The 20,820-nt window shown below is 38.4% G+C and overlaps 1 protein-coding gene across 14 annotated transcripts in view; it reads left to right on the plus strand.

The window, feature by feature from the left end:
• The window catches only part of Cep126 (centrosomal protein 126), a 58,761-nt gene that overhangs the window by 24,173 nt on the left and 13,768 nt on the right, over positions 1–20,820 (plus strand). For 8 of the 14 annotated variants that reach the window (XR_003846333.1, XR_003846335.1, XR_003846334.1 and 5 more), the window contains exons 5-8: positions 5,117–5,312; positions 9,555–11,706; positions 17,183–17,295; positions 20,278–20,353. Coding sequence is in view for 7 of the 14 variants with exons in the window: in XM_008848676.3 (XP_008846898.1) it covers positions 5,117–5,312; positions 9,555–11,706; positions 17,183–17,295; positions 20,278–20,353 (2,537 nt within the window). In the remaining 7 variants the exon portion in view is untranslated. Of the gene's footprint in view, positions 1–2,856; positions 3,975–5,116; positions 5,313–9,554; positions 11,707–15,107; positions 15,140–15,448; positions 15,635–16,971; positions 17,115–17,182; positions 17,296–20,277; positions 20,354–20,820 lie in introns of those variants that run through there. The other 6 variants (XR_003846338.1, XR_003846339.1, XR_003846337.1 and 3 more) reach the window with 6 other exon arrangements.

Consider the following 20,820-nt stretch of genomic DNA (forward strand, 5'->3'; position numbering starts at 1 on the left):
AGGGAGGACAAAGGGAGGAAGGAAAGCAGGAAGGAGAAAAGAATAGATTGTGAGTTTGTGTATGATAGGATAAGAAAAATGAGAAAGAATAAAAATAAAGCCAAAATTTGTCTTATGAGAATTTAATGGCATTTAAATATTTTACTTGAGTTTTTGAGTTGAGAGGATAGGTATCCTATTATAAATGCCAAAAGAATCTGACCAAAGTTGAGATAAGAAAACAGTACTATAGGAATAGGTTTGAAGGTTGTGATTCTACTCCTGCTCAATTTTTATGTGTTTGCTCTCTGAACCAGATTGGCGTATTATGTACCACAGTGGCTAAGCCTTACACATGCAAGTGTTCACTATAGTGATTATTTCAGTGCTGAGCATGTTAGAAGAATTCATTTATATCCATGCTATTTTTCCCCATTTCCTGAATACTTCTAATTCAGGAAACTTCTGGCCTCCACAGGCATTGCATGTACACAGTGCGCTTACATCCATGCAGGCAAAACACCTGTACACATAAATAAAAATTTTTATCAATGGTGGTCTTGACTTCAACTGAACAATCAAAATGCCATATGGTAACTAGGTAGCCTTCTTAAATAGGAAGGTTCCTCATGGCAAGCCACAAAGCAGTGGAAAGCTAGGATTTTCTGGATCCCTACCTCCCACAAATGACAGTACCACTGTGAGAAAATGAGACAATAGTGGATGAACCAAATCCCAGGGAACCATCCTAAAATAATAACCCAATACTGAACTGGTCCATCAAGAAGTACAACAGATTTTGTTAACTCTTTACCGACATGCAGATCTGATAACATCACAGTCAGTACACAGATTACACTAGGTATACTGTTACAGTAAGAAGAGGGTCACCTAATTTAAAAATACAAACATGTAGGGGTCTAGAGGCATGGCTCAGCAGTTACGAGCACTGGCTGCTCTTGCAGAAGACTTGGGTTCAAATCCCAGCACCCACATGGATGGCTAACAATCATCCATAACTCAAGTTCCTGGGGATCCAGCACCTCCTTCTGTCCTCTGCAGGTATTGTACAACATGAGTGCACTTATATACATGCAGGCAATACACTCAAACACATAAAGTAAAAATAAATTTAAAAATTTTTCAAAACCAACAACAACAACAAAAATCCCAGCACATAAAGGACAAGCTAGCGAAGCAGGCCTCAAGAAAGAGCCTGAGAAGAGCCAACCAGAGAAGCAGCAAAAGATGATGGCCTGGAAACCAAGGAAATCAGTCATTAAAGATAGTGGTCGCACGTCTGTATTTACAAGTATTAGATCAAGTAGTTAGTCACAAACAAGGAAATATTTTGAAGTGGTAGAAGTGAAATAAGCTAGACATGTCCAAGGAAGAAGTGGCAGCTAGGCAGAGGGCGGTGTAGCTTAGAGTGCCTGTGCTAGCCAGATGTTCTCAGTTCAAACACCTCTGTACAGTGAATGGAAGCATAGTCTCCTCGCAATGTGCAGTTGTTTAAAGTCTTAGAAAGGTTAAACTGCCAGAATAACTTCAGTTTCTCTAAAGCAAACAAAAGCGGTTATCATTTTAGCAAATCTGTGCTGAGATCTCTAAATATTATATATCATCTTTGTGAGAAATAACCTTTGTTACTATTGGAAAATCTAGTTTTCGTATTATCATAGTGTACAACCACGACTGTGACTTTATGACTTCTATGTCTGTCTGTGTGTGTGTGTGTGTGTGTGTGTGTGTGTGTGTGTGTAACATGTTAGATTTGGAAAGCAAATATATAAAATCTAGAGAGAAAATACTATGGTTTCTTATAAGGAAATTGACCTTCTTTCCCCCAAATAACTGACAGTATTAAATAATGCATACGTACTTTTCTGTAAACTATAAATGTTATGCAAATATGAAGTTTTAGAATATTAAAAATCAAATATTGAGTTCATAGAAATGAATGTTACAAATGTTAATACAAATATTAATAAGCTATTATCACATTAAAAACACATTTTCAGTGGAATATAAACCTAAAATGGGTTAAGAGATAAAGTGATACTAAGAAAGTGAGTTTCCAAAGAAGCAGATACAGTGATCAGTGGTACTGGGATTGAGTCAGGCCATTGTGTATGCTCTACCACTGAGCTACATCCTCAGTCTCAAAAGACTGTTCTAAAATAGAAAATGTTAATGGTACATAAAAATAATTTGAGCTGCTAATGTTATCTAAAACAAAAAATTGTATGGAAAGGGGAGAGTACTGCTTAAGCCTCAAGAAAACTCAGGGAATATATTCTTAGGAACATAGAAGCCATTTCAGGAAGTAATGAGATGTAAAAATATTAGCAAGGCACTAAAATTAAAAAATAATCTTCCATCACAACTGAATTCTTGTCACAAAGTTAATCTGCTTGACACTTCTGGTAAAAGAGGGTATGTTCTCTCTTATATTAAAGATTTACTGTTTAATAAAATGATGCTCTTAGATATCTATCTCCAATATCCATGTATCTGTGATGAAGTGGTCAATTCCAAACCATACACTACCTGAGACATCTTGCCACTGTTGAGCAGTTTTCTACATGACCTGTATTGCCCTTCACACTAGTGCTTTAAACTAGACTTTCAAGCCCATATTCATGCATCAGACTTTTGAAAATGTGCTTAAGGAATAAGAAAAGGGGAACTTGAATCAGCTGGCTACATGTCTTAGACAAAGTGAAAGGACCATGGCTGATGAATATAAGATCATGAATGGATCCTAAAGGACAAAATAATGAATCAAAAGCCTTCAGGCAGCCCAATAAATAAATTTTTAAAATCTTAATAAGGTTCTTTCTACTTGCCTGTCCAAATGCTTTCCCACCTGTGCAGATCCATTCCTGCCTGTCCAGCTGTCTCCACTCCTGATCCCTACTTACCTGGTCAGCTGTCAGCTTCACGGGCCCCACTGCTATCCCATCATTCCCACATTCTTCCTAGCTACCCAGTTATTTCTTCCACTCCCCAGACCCATATCCTTCCATCTGTCCCTTCTACTCTCCCAAAGGCCTTTTTACAAGTCAAGTATCTCCCTCACCCTCCAGCCCCAGTTACGTCCAGTTTTTCTAGCAGTTTCCCTCGCCTACCAGCCCCCATTCCTTCTGGTCTTCCTGACCATCGACCTCACCCATCCCAAAGTTCTCTGGTCATTCCAGATACTGACTCACAGAACAGATTATTTTACAAAACTTTCAAACCCAAACATTTCCCTCCAGCTCAGCGTTCTACCCCAGCTACTCTAATGCCTGCCCTTATTCGTCGTTCCCTTCCAGCTCGACTAGTTGTTTCCCCAACCCCTTTGGAAACTCTCCCTGATTTGAAGCCTTCCAGTTTACCCAGTCATCTCCCTCATCAACCAGTACCCCCTCTCTCTTGTATCACTCCATTACCTGAACATTCTGCTAGGTTGGATAATTTTCAGTCAGTTCAAAAATCTGTGTCACAAGCCGCAACATTGTCAAATCAGTCCCAGGCCTTTGTAGACCATCTACCTGGCTCAGTTTTCTCCCATCCACCTCCCTGTCATTCTCCATCCTCTTCTTTGCCTTCATCCCCCTCTACTTCCACCTCCTCTTCGCCTTCAGTAGTGTTTTCTTCCTCTTCATCCATCTCTTCTTCTCCTTCTCCTCCCTCTTCTCCCATTCCACGCTTACCTCCTCCATCTCTTCCTCTTTTGCCCTCTCCTTTGCATTTATCTCCCTCTCCATATTTGCCTCCAACTTACTTAGCTTTTCCCTCTCCAGTTTCTCCTATTTCTTCTTCCTTCGTGGTTTCTTCCTTTCCTCCCATGCTTCACTCTGTCTCTATTTCTACCTCCCCATCTCCTTTTCTTCCTATCCATTCCTTCAATCCTCCTCACTGGGGGAAGAAAGTAGAGAAGAGGAGAGAAGAAAGTGGAGTAGAGAAGAAAGGAATAGAGAAGAAAAAGTTGAGAGACGACAACTTTAAAGGTAAATAAATTGAGTTTATGAGACATTTTGTAGATTTAGCTTTATTTTGTTTGGGAAGGGTGACCAAAGGGGAAGGATTATGTAAGAGTAGAAAAGTATAAAAGAAAGAAACAGAAACATACCCTCAGTGTTCAGGAACTTGTATTAAATACCTTCTCACTCTGATCGCTGGTGATAAAGAATAATTAGGAATCTAGTATCATTAACCTTGACTATTCTGGTCTGTCTAAATAAAGACATGTATGGATATTGGAGATAGGTATATGACACATGTGGCCATGTGCCGTCTCCCAAAACATTTTTATCCTGACTGAATTGGGAATAATTTAACTAACTTGGTAGTAAATGCCCCTGGAATTCATACAGCTGGCCTAGTGCATCCGGTCAGCTGCGTGACACTCTCCTCCCATCCCATCCTCCACTGAAGTCTTCCTCAGCTCCTGGCTTCTTCACTTCCAGACAGGGCAGAATTCTAATAGATGATGCCATACACTGATCATTTTTAGGTGATGCTTTGGCACACTAGTCTGCACTGAAGATACCCCTTTTACAGCACAAAAAAAAATGCTTACATTTCTGATTATATTCCTGAAACAAACTAAAAACAAATGTTTATGTTCTTCATTGAGTAAGAGCTATACTCCTAAACCTAGTTAACTAGGTAGGACACGCCTACCTACCCTGACAAAACAGCTTTCATAATTTCTCTCTGCTTAAATCTTCAGCCTACTCTCTTAGGAATATAGTAATAGACCTCCTGGTCATGAGATCAACTGAGAACAAAAGCTAATAAATATTATCTGCATATGAACATATCCAAATAAATGAGAACAGACTCTAAATTCACAGGATTTCTACCCAATCTCAATGATAGAAGAATGGAATATAATTTTCAAAGTCATGAATAATTGAGTATTCCTACCTGAAGCTCTTATTTATGGGCACTGTAGTTTCACAGTCATTTTTATTCTTTTATTAATTGCTTTAAATTCCCATTCTAATATGTCTGTATAGTTCTCCAATATCCTTATATGTAATTATCTAGACACATGCTCACATATTAGAATTGTGTCACTTACATACTTATAGAAATAAGTTAATTTCAGTTAAATATACTAAATATTTTTATGTCTGGTTCACAGAGCTATAGATTCTGCCTTGCCTTCAGCATTGTCAGAAAATGATTACAAACATCAAAAATGTCTCGTACACAAAATCCAGTGTGATAAAGAAATGAAAGAAAACACGGCAACCCTATCTACTGACAAAAACATATTCCGGCTTAAACTGGAGGAAACTCAGAAACTCCTAGAGGATCAGCATCTAAGCAGTTTGCAAGTATGAAGACATAAATATGTCATTAATGTTATAATTTGTAGTAAATTCTGCCCAGCTTCTCAGTGTTCTCCGCAGCTAAAAGGAGGCCATGAGAGCTCTGTGGATGGACGAGAACAAACTCATCACAGACACTAGAGAAGAACTTGAGATCTCGCCTTTGCTCATTTTTTGTTATTGTTTCTTCTGTTCTTTTATCTCCTATTTCAGAAAAGTGTGCTTTATGAATGCCATTTTCTGACAAACATGAAAACTATTTGAAAGTCTAATGTAAGTATCATTATTAGAGACTACATTACAAAAAGCAACCTGAAAATTATAATACCCATAGCTATTAGGGTCTTAGTTAAAATGTAGCAAAATTAGCTAGAACTGGTATTTCTGCTCTATCCCTAGTAGGGCATTTACTTTGTTTTTTCCACAAATTAATATAGGTTCCAACTAATTGTCCTTAATGTTCATGTACTTTATTTTCATGAATAATTGCACATATTTATGAGGTTCCTATAAGGTCAGTATTAAGATTAAATTCATAGTGACAAGGCTAAAAAGGAACTGATTTCTTCTGGGAATGCCAATAGACCGTCCAGCTATCAATTACCATAATTCTGAATAAAATGTAGATGAAACAACTTATTTTAGACATCAGACAATGGTATAATAGGATATGATCTTGAAAAGAGGAAGCCATTAGGTAAGCTTTATGATCTCTTAGACTATCTAGACATAGTCTCAGAATGAACCTCAAAAACTTTCCAAACTAAGCTACATACCTGTCAAAAATATATAACACTCTCTTACCAAAGACTCTGAGACCTAGACATGCAGATGTATACATGGAGAAGTGTCAGCAATCCACCAAAATTGACTACATATGTGAATAAGCAGGAAAAAACCCAGAACCAAAAGAAAGATAGCGAATATCAGCAGATACAGAAATGGCAAAGGTGATGGAGTTCATAGATAAATTTTAAACTACTTTTATAAATATTTTCAAAGTATTAAAGCAAAAAAGAACATAATGAAGACAAATATTCTGGGCCAAGTGCAGTGACACATCCTGTAGTTGGAAAGCTGAGACAGGAGGATCTCAAATTCAAGGTCAGTCTGAGGACAGCCTGAGCAACAATAGGAAGACCTTGTCTCAAAAACTGCAAAAAGAAAGCACATTTGCCTGGGGCAGGGGTCAGTAATGAGACTGAACCCAGGGTCTTGCAGTATGCTAGACAAGCACTCTACACTGAACTGTATCCCAAGCCCCTTTTTTCAACTTTGTTCTTTGAGATAGTCTCACTAAATTGCCCAGTTTGACCTTAAAGATACTCTAGGCTTTGAACCATAGTCTTGCCTTAACATCCAAGTAGCTGAGTTTACAAGCCTGAAAGATATTTTTTAAGGAATCCAGTAGACCTTCTAAATTGTGGAAGTTTGAATGAAAATGTCCCACATAGGCTTCAGGTATTTGGACATTTTGTCCCCAGTTGGTGGCCGCTGTTTTCGGGGGGGTCTTAGAAGATGTGGCCATGCTGGAGGAAGCATGTCACAGGGGCAGACTTTGAGAGTTGTTAAGCCTTGCCAGATCCCCAGTTGCTCTCTACTTCCTTCCTGTGCCTGCTGGAAGATGTGAGCTCCCAGCTTGTAGTTGCAGCCACTGCTGACATGCCTCCCCTGCCATTGTGAACTTTACTCCCTCTGCAGTCGTAAGCCAAATAAACTCTTCTGTAAGTTCCCTTGCTCACAGTGTTTTACCACATCAACAGAAAAATACCTAATACATAAATCAAAATGCATAATATCTGAAATTATAATCTTACTGGATGCATTTAACAGCTATTTCAGAAGGTGGAGGGGTCAGTGGACTTTAAGACATAGCAATAGAAATTATCTAAACTGAATCACTGGAAGAAAAACCTTAGGAAAAAGTGTGAGGAAACTGAGTCAAGGTCATACAATCACAACACATTTAATTAAAGTCCCACAAATAGAGAAGGGAACTATTAAAAGAACTTTGCCTAAAAATGTTTCAAAGATGATGAAAATTGTAGGTCAGTCCAGAAATTCAAGAGACTCAGCAAAGTCTAAGAAGGAAAAGTGTATGTTCAAAGACATATCAAAATCAAATTGAGCTGGAAAAAAAGATATGTTCACACGCAAGAGGACAAAAGAAAGATGGGCAAGTTGTGTAACCTACAAGCAACTCTTGAAAAGCTGATCATAATATTTCATTGCTCAATGCTGGGAAAGTTTTTGACATCAATAACTGCTGGATGTTTTTTGAGGTAGTTTGGAAGATAAAGCCATTACAGACCTATGCAAAATCTTTGTGTGTGTGTGTGTGTGTGTGTGTGTGTGTGTGTGTGTGCGTTGCCTGCATGTATGTAAGTGCACCACATGCATGTAATGCCCACAGAGGTCAGAAGAGGACATCAGATCCCTGGAACTGGAGTTACATCAGTTTTTAGCTGCCATGTGGGTGCTGGGATTTGAACCTGGGTCCTCTGCAAGTGTAGTCAGTGCTCTTAACTGCTGAGCCATCTCTCCAGCCTCCACATGAAAAATTTTAAAAATAAGTATAAGACCAATGTATGAATGTCCTAGTTTGTTCTTCTTTACTGTGACAAAACACTCTGACCACTACCAACTTGGGGAGGAAAAGGTTTACTTAGCTTACATCTCCTGGGTCACGGTTCATCAGGGAGCCCAAGGTAGGAACTCAGGGCAGGAACCTGGAGGCAGGAGCTGGAGCACAGGCCATGGAGGAATGCTGCTTACTGGCTTGCTCCCCTGGCCCCTGCTCAGCCTGCTTTCTTATGCAACACAGGCCCACCTGCCCAGGAATGGCACCACCCACAGTGGGCCGGGCCCTCCCACATCACTCATCAAGAAGATGCCCCTCAGACATGGCCACAGGCCAGTCCAATAGAGGAAATCCCCAACTGAGGTTCCTTCAACCCAGATGTGGCAAGTTGACACTAAAGCTGTCAAGCACAATGGACCTCGTGCAAGTGTTAAAAATGTAGAACCTTAGCATAGATTTTGTTTGCATTTTGTTTTGAGCAGGATGTAATGTAGCCCAGGCTGGCCTAAAACTCACTATGTAATCAAGGTTGTCCTTGAACTCCTGGTCCTCCCAAGCATAGACATTTTTATCAGGTTCCTTATTTGACTCGAACATACAACCAGAGTTAAAATTCTTATATAGAATTTTATAAAAAAGTATGTAACTCCTACAAACAGGAAGTTCATATTAAAGTCACAGAACTTCTTTTAAGAGTCTCTGTTAATACCGGGCATGGTGGCACAGGCCTTTATTCCCAGCACTCAGGAGGCAGAGGCAGGCAGATTGCTGTGAGTTCAGAGTCAGTCTGGTCTACATAGTGAGTTCCAGGCAAGCTGGGGCTACAGGGAGACCCTGTCTCAGTAAGACACACACACACACACACACACACACACACACACACACGAGTCTCTGTTAAGTCCAATGGATGTCTCAAGAAAATATATAATTTGTAAATAAGTATTCTTCAGAATTAACTTACTGGATGCTGGGGAAATGGCTCAGCAATTAAGAACACTGGCTGTTCTTGCAGAAGATCCAGGTTTGAATCCCAGCACCCACACAGTGGCTAACAACAACCCATAACTCCAGTTCCAGGGGATCTGACGCCCTCTTCTCTCCTCTGCAGGCATTGCATGACATAGGTGCTCTTACATATGTGCAAGCAATACATGCATACACATAAACTAAAAATAACAGATTTTGGGGGGTCTTTTTGAGACAGAGTAGCCCTAACTGGCCTGGAACTTGCTATGTAGACTAGGCTGGCCTTGAACTCATAGAAATTTGCCTGCCTCTGCCTCTGCTGGGATTAAAGGCATGTGCTACCATACCTGGCAAAATAAAATATTTTTAAAAGAATTACTTTCCTGTTTTGAAACCTTCAAGGAACTCCATACTATAATGGAATAGCAATTATTTCTAAGCTATCATTGTGGCCATAATAACTGAGTGGTTGATTTAGGAGTTGAAATTCAAGAAAGCATGTTTTACTATGTTTTTGTTACCTTCCTAATTTTTACCATGAACACTGCTACAGAGGAATAGTTTATAGACCTATACTGTTTATAGTCATATCACTGTTTTCTATATCAAGGAGGGTTAAATTCAGGAACAATAGTGTAAGTCATTCATTTTTCCATTTGAAAGTTTCTAAAGCATAAAACAGTGTTCTTTTTTTCCCTCAGAAATTTTGTGATGAAGTTAATCAGATAACCAATTCTGAAACTCTCTCAAGTATAGACAGTCTTGAAGCTGGAGAGCATGAAGAAATATATTTAGCACTTAATATGGAGCCTTCTTTATCAAGCCAGCAGAATTCTGTTTCCCTCAAATCAGCAAATCTGTCATCAGCTCATTTAACCTGCTTTGATGAGGATAACCTGTCATTCTCTAAAACTCAACATATAAATAATTGGCTTACAGATTTAAATGCTCAAAATACTCAGTCCATCAAGTCTTATTCTGATATTTTAAGTAGATCTAGTGTCCTACCTTCATGGGAATATTTGGATAATAAAGAACAAAATCCATCTTCTTTGAGTAGAACTGTGGAGAGAACCACAAGTGCTAATGATTCAGTGGTCTTTGTCTATAGTCGACCTGTAGTTACACTAGATAAAAAAGATGAAAACATCTCAGAAACTAGCGCTGTGAAGACAAGTGACTGCACTGATGGAGCCTTTAAAGGGGCACAACCGCCAGTGACTAAGAAACTGTCAGTTACCAAGAGCCCAGCATTTCCAGTCAGTAAAGCCTCGACCATACCAGAACATCTAACCTGGGAAGCAGCTTCATTTTCCATCCAAGAGAAGCCACTTGAGTTAACTCGGGAAAATAAAACCACTTCAATTCCTGCTTCATCTGTACCAGTGGCAACACCTTTAATTTTGCCATCTAATTCACAGTCAGCTAGGCCTTTGGCAGAGAATATGCACATAAAAGAAATTGACCCCATACAGTGTTCAGATAAGTTAGGTGAATTGAAAGATGCTAAAAGCAAAAAGATAAACTATTTTAACTGTAATAAAGAAGAGTTGTCTTTATTTTCAGATGATTTTCGGGCCACCTGTATACCTCAAAATTCCAATTCAAAAGATAGAAAGCAAAAACCAGCCGAACCACCAGCTCCATCATCTACTATAGTTGATGACTGTGAGTTAATTGACTGGCACAAGAAAATGAAGTACAACACTCATGAGCGAAACGGTGTGAGGTCACTTAAAAGTATTTTAAAGAAAGAATCTAAATATGAACCTGATTATCTTAAGGCAATAATTATAAATCAAGGCTTTAAGTTTAGGAATCAAAAAGCAGAGGCTATCAGAGATAGCATTGAATTAACAAAACAAAAAGGGAGAGGTGCAGAAATTCCAAAGACTATTAAAAAACTGAGGTGGTTTGATGAAACCGGTAACACAGAAAGCAGTGTGGGTGACCATCACCCAGTGAAGAGCAGGGCAGGAGCCGCTCGGCAGTGGTCGCAGCCGTCTCAGGCTAAAAGCTCTACCAGCAGCAGCCTAATTAGCGTTCTGGATTGTGCTACAAATTCTGCTGCTGGAAAGAAGTCCAAAGCTGATGCTGTCTCTGAAAAGGTTGCTGATTTAGGAGGATGTGAAACAGACCATGTGCCTTTGAACTCCTTTATACCTTCAGACTGTATCTTTACTAAACAAGCCTGGTCCACCTGCAGAAAAGAAGAAAGCAAAACCCCAGCACATACTAGTGACTCTAAAAGTTTGAAAGGTAAACCTTACAGAGGAGCAAAAGCGATCAGAAGAACAGGGTCTGCGAAAGTCCAGTCAGGCTTTGAATGCATGAACAGAAAAGCCACTGTCATTCAGTCAGAGTCTGCAAGCAAAGCCAACAACACATTGGTCCAAACTCAGGGTAAACTAATTATACCTCATCCTCCTCCTAAACCACCATCAAATATTAGAGGTGGTAAAAATATGCATATGTCTCAGTGTCAATCAATAATGCCTGAAAAGTCTCAAAATGTTACTGCACATAACTGGCTTAGTTCAGCATATGCACTACCAACAGAACACACTCTAAACCAGTGGAAGCAAGAAAGTAGCCCTGCGCCCTCAGATGCTTGTTCTGACCTGGTCACTGTGATACCGTCCCTGCCATCTTATTCTTCTGAGTGCCAAACTTCAGCAAAACTGAATCATTCAAATGCTACTCACATGGCTTCCCAGCAAGATAGGATGTTATATTGTGTGCAGAGAAGTCCTGTTTGTGAAGAAAGTTCTCAGTCTCTGACTCATAGGAATACTGAGGAAGTTCTTTCATGGAAAAGAAGGAGTAATAGGCACCTAAATGAGGGGGCCACTGGTAAGGATAAAACATTTTTATTATCGGCAAAATGTACAGCTTTAGATTCATATGAAATTTTCCCTCTTGATATATGGCAGTGTACACTATGGATATTGTTATTATTTAGTCTTATAAAAATAACTTAGCTCTTAATATTATAACTTGGCCTAATAGCTGAAGCTTTGAAGAGATTGTTCAATTAAAATTAGAAACTTGCTAGCTCTATTTTTCTTCCATAACTTCTCTTGTCAGTTTTAAAAAGGGAAAACAAGGAATAGGGTCTGATTTGTGCCCTGTATTATTCTGTCACTGCTACTGTAGTTAAATCTTCTGTCCAAGTAAGCACAGTGGACGATGCTAAGTTATTCTAAATTGATGAATATATGTGAGGCATGTTCCTTTTTTTCTTTAAAGCTCTTATATGAAGGTCAGACAAATGTCTTGGGATTTCAAGTGGAGAAACTATTAACAATTGTATCTGTTAAATAACATTTTAAAATAGAAGGCTAAAAGCACTATTAAGAGAAATTGAAGACCTAGATGGAGAAGAAGGTGTTTGCCATGTTGAGGTCTTAAAGTTCCAGCAAGACTGTGGGAATTTACAGACTCAATCTAATACTTAAATCACATTGAGATGTAGAAACACCAAAAATAACTGAACAGTCTCAAGAACAAAGTTATAAAACTTTAATTACGAGATATTATATCTAAAGCTCCAACAATTAACAACATGGAATGTGCACAGAATAGTTAGACCAATAAAATAGAAAACAATCTAGAAACAGACTCACATATTTAAATTCTTGATTTTTGGCAAAGCTTGTATAGCAGGGGAAAAGGCTCAACTTATCAATTGGATAGCTATATATATAGCCAGTAATCACTTATACACAAAAACCAATTCCATGTAAACTAAAGATTTAATGTGGAAAGTAAAACAAAAATTGTTCTAGAGGGGCTGGAGAGAGTGCTCAGTGGTTAAGAGCCCTCACTGCTCTTGCAGAGGACCCAGGTTCAATTCCCAGCACCTACATGATGGCTAAGAACTGTCTTAACTCTAGTTCCAGGGTAATCTGACGCCCCTCCTCTGACTTCCGAGGCATTGCACGACATGAGTGCACTCACATGCAGGCAGTATACTTATACACATAAAATAAAAATAATAAATAAAATATTTTAATTGTTCTAGAAATAATATAGGGAATATTATGATTTTAGCATACTCAAAAACTACAAACTATTAAGAATCATGGTAATTTGTATATATGCTGTATCTGTTCTTAGTCTGAATAATCTCCAGTTCACCAGACCTACACAAAGATCAATAAAGCACAAAAGTAAATAATTCAATCAGAAGTTATAAAAGTAGGGCTGGGCATGTATCTCAGTTGGTAGAGTGCTTGGCTAGCATCACAAAGTCCTGTGTTCAATCCCCAATACTCCATAAACTGGTTATGGTGGCAGACACCTGTATTTCCAACAATGATAAAGACAGGAGGATCCAAGTTCAAGGCCATCCTCACATACATATCAACTTGGAATCTAGCCAGGGCTACTTGAGACCCCATCTTTTAAAAAAAAAAAAAAACTGGACCAACAGGATAGCTAAGTGAAGAAAGGCACCTGAACCCACAATATAAAAGGAGAAAACTGAGGCCCACAAGTTGTCCTCTGACCTCCACATGAACACTGTCACATGCACACACCCACAAATACATATACATACACGCACAATATATAAAATGTTTTTTATTAGAGCTGGAGAGATGAATCAGCAGTTAAGAGTTCATGCCACTCTTTCAGAGGACCCAAGTTTGGTTCCCAGCACCCACATCAAGTGGCTCACAACTGCCTGTAACTCCAAGAGATCCAATGCCCGGGTGCCCCGTTAGGCACCTAGGCACCCACACATGGTGCACACCTTTAATCCCAGCACTTGGGAGGCAGAAGCAGGCAGATCTTTTTGAGTTCAAGGTCAGCCTGGTCTACATAGTGAGTTCGCAGCCAACTGGGACTACAGGGAGACCCTGTCTCAAAAAGACAAAAAAAATAAATTTTTTTAAAAATTATATGGGGAGCTACAGAGAAGGCTCAGCAATTAAGAGTACTAGATGTTCTTGCAGAGGACCTGGGTTTGGTTCCCAGCACACATGGTTGCTAACAGCTGTCTGTGACTCCAGTTCCAGGGGATCTGATGGCCTCTTTTGGCCTCCGCAGGCATTGCATGACATGGATGCCCTTACACCCATGCAAGCAATACACTCATACACATAAGCAGGGCTGGTGGCACATGCCTTTAATCCCAGCACTTAGAGGTAGAGACAGGCAGATCTCTGTGCGGTCAAGGCCAGCCTAGTCTGCATAGTGAGTTCCAGGTCCACTGGGACAACAGAGAGACCCTGTCTCAAAAAAAGCAAAAGAAAAAAAAGTAACAAAATTTTCAACATATTATTAGAACTTGTCCCCAGAAAGAAGACTGATGGGAGGCCAAAGGATGAGATAAAATCTTTACATAACAATCAGTAGTCAAGGACATTTTCATTTAAGGTATTTTTTAAACTCTTAACAAATTAAGGAAGATAGAGATATGTAGCAAGACTTAGAGGAAGAGTGTCCTAAGCATAGACAACAGTACAGTGACTGTATTGGTGCCCAAATTATCTCACTGGAAACCATAACGTTTGGCATGTCATAACATTTAATGTATTTGTTAGGTAGCAATTGGTCACATACCTATATGAGTGGGGGGAAAAATACAGTGCCTTTTTAACTAAGTCCTGATTCATTAGTGTGCTGTGAAATCAATTTAGTAATTGGTAACCAGTAAGAGCCAGAGGTTTAGATTTTAGAGCCCAGCTGACTAGAGCTAAATCTCAACATTTTCCCTTTCTGTGCTTTAATTTCTTTATCTGTAAAAGTAATACTGAGGCTAGCAAGATAGTTCAGCAGGTAAAGGGCACTTGCCGCCAAGTCTGATGACCTGAGTTTGGTCCCCAGGACCAACATGGTGGAAGGGGAAAACCAACTCCTACAAGTTATATTCTGACCTCTACACATATGCACGCACAAAAATAAATAAGTAAATAATAAATAGTAAAGAAAATATTTTTAAGTAATGATTCCAGTGCCTCTAACTCTTATAACAATACCTGGGAATTATAAATGCTAATTAAATATTAGCTAGAATTATGCTATTTCTTATTTTCTAAGACCAGATGTTTAGTTCCTGGCCAACTTCCCAGAAAACTAGAGCTTTTTTTTTCTTTATCTCTTCATTGTTTTGCACATACTACGCATCATATACATACATATGTATATGTGTATGTGTGTATAATTAGATTCAGTGTTCAAACTGATATTCTCCAGTTAATCTAATTTTAGGACTCAAAATATTTTAAATTTTTATTATTTCATTTTAGGTGTATAAGTGTATTGCCTGTGTGTATGTAAGTGCATCATGCTGTGCAATGCCCACAGAGGTCAGAAAAGAGCATCAGATCTCCTAGAACTGTAGTTATGTAGATGATTGTTAGCCGCCATATGAGTGCTGGGAACTGAACCTAAGTCTTCTGCAAGAGCAGCCAGTGATCTTAGCCGCTGAGCCATATCTCCAACCTGAACTCAAAATATTGAAAACTTTTCTACGATCTGAACTTTTATCATTAAGCATATACATTCTCCCAAGTACTTCCCAAGACATTTTATCCTTATACAAAATTCTATTCCCAAGACCTGATAAATTTCTACCCATTCGCTCCAGGAACCCTAACTGCACACCATCACAGCATTGTGCTTTTCACATGATGTTCTTCTGACTCAAAGTGCCCTTTTGCTTGGTGTCTTAGTCTTCTGTTGTGATAAGACACCGTGACCAAGGCAACTTATAGAATGAAGAGTTTATGTGGCTTATGGCTCCAGGGGAGAGTCCATCATGATGAGGGAGGCATGGCAGCAGGAGGTGGCCGGAGCAGAAAGCCAAGCAATCACATCTTCGAGCAGGTACAGGAAGCTGAGAGAGACTAGAAATCTGGCAGGGCTTAAGAACTCTCAGAGCCTGCGCCCAGTGACCTGCTTCCTCTACAAGCCCACACCCTTTAAGATCTCCCAAAACGGCACCACCAACTGTGGATAAAATGTCAAAATACTTGGAGCCACTACACTTGGGACTCAACTACTCCTTTAAGACTGGGCTCAGACATAACCTTTTCTGAGAAACCATGATTCTGCAGTCACTATAGCCTCTGTGCTTTCACTTTATCTATCTATAGTTCTAAGTAAAATTTAAGCATTTTACTGTAACCTTTTTAACTTTATACCCTTTCTTCTAAGCCAATGGACTCAGTATTTGTATTGTGTCACTATGAATAAGAATTTTGAGCATGCATGCATATGCCTTACACATATATTATTGTGCTAGTGCATATGCCAATAAGTTCAGTCAGTAACTGGCATTTTTAAAGGAAGATGAAATAAAACATTAAATTTTTAAATTGTATATTTGTAACATTTTAAATAATTATAAATATTTTACCATCAACTACACAAACTGCTTTTGCTCTCATGTTGTTAATCATGTTCTCAGTGCATAGTTTTCTAATTTTATTTACTTTATTCCATATAATATCATTGCCTAATGTCTCACAACAAAGTACACATTTAAGTTAGATTCACTGTTATAATTCTTCATTTTTTTTAATTTATGACACAGTTTGAAATAGACAGTGATAGTGTCAGTGTGTTTGGTGACCAGAGATATGATGAGAATAAGGGATGTGGCGGTCCTGCCATCCTCGTGTGCCTGTCCTCACACTGTTAGTGCTAGCTGTGGTGTAGGACGTTGTGGTGGTTTTAGTGATACAACAAGCATAGAAAACTGACATGAGCATTCACGACTCACCTTAGTTAGTAAAACATTACATACGCAATGAAAGCACAACAAAGGTGTTCTCTTTCACTTTCACATTGTGTGCGGACTTGTTGAGATGCTGCATGAGTCCATAAATATACTTAACCTGAGCACATACAAATTTTAGTGCATTGCAGGAAAGTGAGGAACACTAAGGAACAATGGTGCCAAGCTCTCTCACCGGGGACTTTCCTTCCTTTGAGATAACTGAGTTTGCTGTGTTATATATGACAGTCTGCCTTACCATCAAACCAGGGTGCCAGATCAAACATATATTACACAAGTCAAGTTTAATTTCTACTTTTTTGAAACATATAAATTGGAGTTTTACTCTGTTCTTCCTGCATACCAATAGCACATCATGCATATCCTCACAGTGTCCCACCATATACCCTCACTAGCAGGAACTGTGATGAGGGCATCCTCGCAGCCGTGCCATGCAGAGAACCTAACAGAGAAACTCAGTAAAACTTCACTGGCCAAATGGAGGAAAGTACAGAGCTTTCTGTGAAGTCTAAAGGTAACCTGAGATTTTGTAGTGGATACATACTACCTACTGCATAATTTTGACGTTGGCATTTGTTTAAGATTCTACTGTTACAAGAAGAAAAAGAATTGTTGAGAATAAATGGAGAAACCTTTTAGAGCAGAAAAGGAAAAACTCTGGATCTGTAGGCGCAAAGCACACTGAGCAAATGATCGTAAGTATCGTCTCCATCTCAGTTCAGTAGTGGAAACTGAAAACCAGAGTGTTCTTGCAGTAAACTGAACCTCAACGCAAACATGAATATAGATAACACATTTGTGGTGCCATCTTGGAATCTCATTCTAGTATCTTGTTGCACTTATTTGCCATATTCAAATGAGAAAAAAAATCAGTTACCAGTGGTTTTAAACCATCTTTAAGAAATTATTATTTGACTTTTATTGTTTATAGCTAATTATAGAAAAAGAGGCCACTCAGAATTAAATTCCTCAGTTATTTAAATATGCATTAATAGAAGGAAAGGAAGGAAGAAAAAGACAGAATGGCAATGTTTGTAGCATAATTTTTTTCTTTAGTCTTTTGAGACGGGTTTCCCTGTCACCCCCAGCTGGCCTGGAACTCACTGTATAGACCAGACTGGCCTCAATCTCACAGAGATCCACCTGCCTCTGTCTCTGGAGTTCTAGGACTAAGCGTGTGCACCACCACACCCAGCAAGTAGTACAAAGACATGTTCATCTAGGGACCTTTTATAAGTGACTCTGAATTACATAATGTCTTTAATAACAATTTAACAAAAACTAATGTGACTGTCTGAGATAGAGGCATTAATAAAAGCCAAAAGCATAATAATGGTTTTAAATGATGTGGAAATTTTATGAGGGCTAAATAAGTGTGGTCTAATATGACATGTTCTAGAGGCCTGACTTGACCTAAGGATTGACTTTACAATATTGAAAATAAAATGGATAAATAAATAGCATTTTTTTTAACTTGGAGCTTCCACATTATCACTTCTAGCACTCAGGAGGCAGACGTAGGTGGATCTTTGGGAGATCGATGCCAGCTTGATCTACATAGGAAGTTCCAAACCAGCCAAGACTATATTGTGACCCCCGTCTCAAGAAAACAAAACAAAAATCACTTCTAATTTTTTGATAGAGCTAGAATAGGGTATTCTATGAAGAATTTACATTTTGAGGTATAAGTTTAAGGTCTTATCATTTGTGTATTATGGGAAGTATTAATTTTTACACACTTTTCCCCAGAACTTGGGCTCAAACCCAGAGCTTCTTACATGTTAGGAAAACACCTTACCACTGAGCCACATCCACAGTCTAAGACACATTAGTTTTTATAAGGAAAATGTTATTAATATAGATAACAACCAAACATGACCTAATCGTATCAGCAAAACAAGCCATTTAGTTATGGATTTATTTAAGTTTTGTGTCATTATCAACATAGTCTAGTGGCTTAAAAACAAACACAGTTTCCTGATTACAAATACAGTCATACCTACTAAGTCTTTCCTTTTTGGATTTCCATATTGATTCCCATCAATCATCTCAAAATTTATAAAGTGACTACATTATTTTTCTTCAGTTTTATCAAGATGTCTCAAATTTGGGGCTGGAAGATGGCTTAGCAGTTCAGAACACTGACTGTTCTTGGAGAAGACCCAGTTTCAGATCCCTGCACACACATGGCAGCTAACAACTGTCTGTAACTCCAGTTCCAGGGGATCTGACGACCTCTTCTGTCCTCAGCAGACATTGCATGACACGAGGGCACTTACCTACATGCAGACAATACACTCATACACATAAAATAAAATAAAAATTTTAAGATGTCTCAAATTTAAAGGTAAAATAACTTTTAACTTTTGTTGCTATAACTACAAAAAAACAGAACAAGTGAATTTTTTTTAGTTTATTTTTATTTTCTGTGTATAATTGTTATGCCTGCATGTGAGTGCACCCATGGAGTACCGTGCCCATAGAGAACAGAAGAGGGCATCAGATCCCCTAGAACTGGAGTTACAGATGGTAGTTACTGCCGTGTGGGTACTGGGGTTCAAACCCGGGTCCTCTGCAAGAGCAGTCAATGCTCTTAACTGCTGAGCCATATCTCCAGCCCCTGAACAAGTAAAATTTTAATGCCTGTTACTAGTGTGCTCTCAATTCTTTTTCTTTACTCTCTCTCTTCTCTCTCTCTTCTCTTCTCTTCTCTTCTCTTCTCTTCTCTTCTCTTCTCTCACACATCCACTTAAGCATCTCCCTAAGCCTTATTAGCCTCAGAATAGATTGGTGTTCTGAATCAAAGTTTGGTTTTTGGGTTTTTTTTTTTTTTACCCTTAGTATTTCATTGTGGTTTTGTGTTTTATTCGAGAATCTAATCAAGCATTCAGCTGCTACAACAATGGCCCTTGTTACCTTGTCTTAGGGAATGGGCTTTATCTTGCTGTATTTTGCCCAACTCTATGTGGAAAAAACCTGAAGGAGATAAATGTAAAGAAACCATACTTGCCATTTTGCACCAGAGTTTCAGTACAAAGTCTCAAGTGTATAATACTGGCAAGAGTACAGCGGAGCACAGCTGCTGCAGGAGTCTGTCTTTACTCTTCAGATCAGACTACAGAAATGCCCAGTATATAGTACTACTCAGGTTCTAAAGCAGGCTGTACTCCGGAAGAAGAGGGGGCTCCTTTCAGATAGTTTTGAATGGCACTTACTGGTGCTGCTCAGAGATTTCTAGATTCCCTGCAACAAAGGGGCAGCGTTATCTTTAAGGTTCATAATCTCAGATACTTACCTGTTTTTGATAGTAGCCACAGCCAGAAGATTTTGGCTTGTAGTGATTCATACTTACAAAGCCCTCTAAGTTGTAAAGCTTAATAGGTTTTCTACTTTTATTTCAAACAGTTCATTGACTCCCAGATTACTTTTGTTCTTCCAAATATCTAAAGCAACTCCAAACCTGAAATTGTGATTAGACATAAAACATTTTTGAGTATTTATTTACCATTCAAAGGCCTTAATCCAGTAATTCTTGATTTCTGCCCCAAAATAAAGAAAATAGACAAGTTACTGAAATGGTAACTGAAAACATATACAGTAATTAAAAGATTTTTTTAAATCTATGAACATAAATTTAAATGTTGAATTATATTCTGATTTAATATCTATTTTTATAGAATTTTGGGCAAAGTGTCCAGCTAAGTTCAAGTGAGCCAAAACAAACTACAAGGGGCTCGTCTAAAACTGAAGAAGGTATGTTTCAGTTTAACATTTTCTTAGAGCTTTGTTCCCAGTAACTTTTTTCTTAACTGTATTTTCTCAGGTCTTTGTGTGTTAGGTAATTATTTAGACCTGAACTTTTCTTACCCTGGCACATTTAGTTCAGTCTCAGTTTTCCTTTATTCTAAATAATAGTGTGTTAATTACACATCTTTCTACAACAGCTATCTCTGACTTGTCAATTATTTCTGTAGGTATATTCTCAGAAGTAAAATTATAATACTTGCTATGTAATTAATAATGAATATTTGTTGAATTAAACTGCATGTTAAATGAATACTAGATAAAAGGAAATAAGCATTGGCATGGCTTTTCAAACATGTCACTTAAGTATTTTCCTTCATTCAGAATTCTTCCAGTGGTGTATGAGGTACAGTCACTACTCGTGTTTGTTTAATGTGATAGGCAAAGAAATTGCATCATATTTATTTTTATATTTT

The sequence above is a fragment of the Nannospalax galili genome, unplaced genomic scaffold, assembly GCF_000622305.1.
Source record: "Nannospalax galili isolate Female #2095 unplaced genomic scaffold, S.galili_v1.0 scaffold824, whole genome shotgun sequence".
Taxonomy (NCBI): Eukaryota; Metazoa; Chordata; class Mammalia; order Rodentia; family Spalacidae; genus Nannospalax; species Nannospalax galili.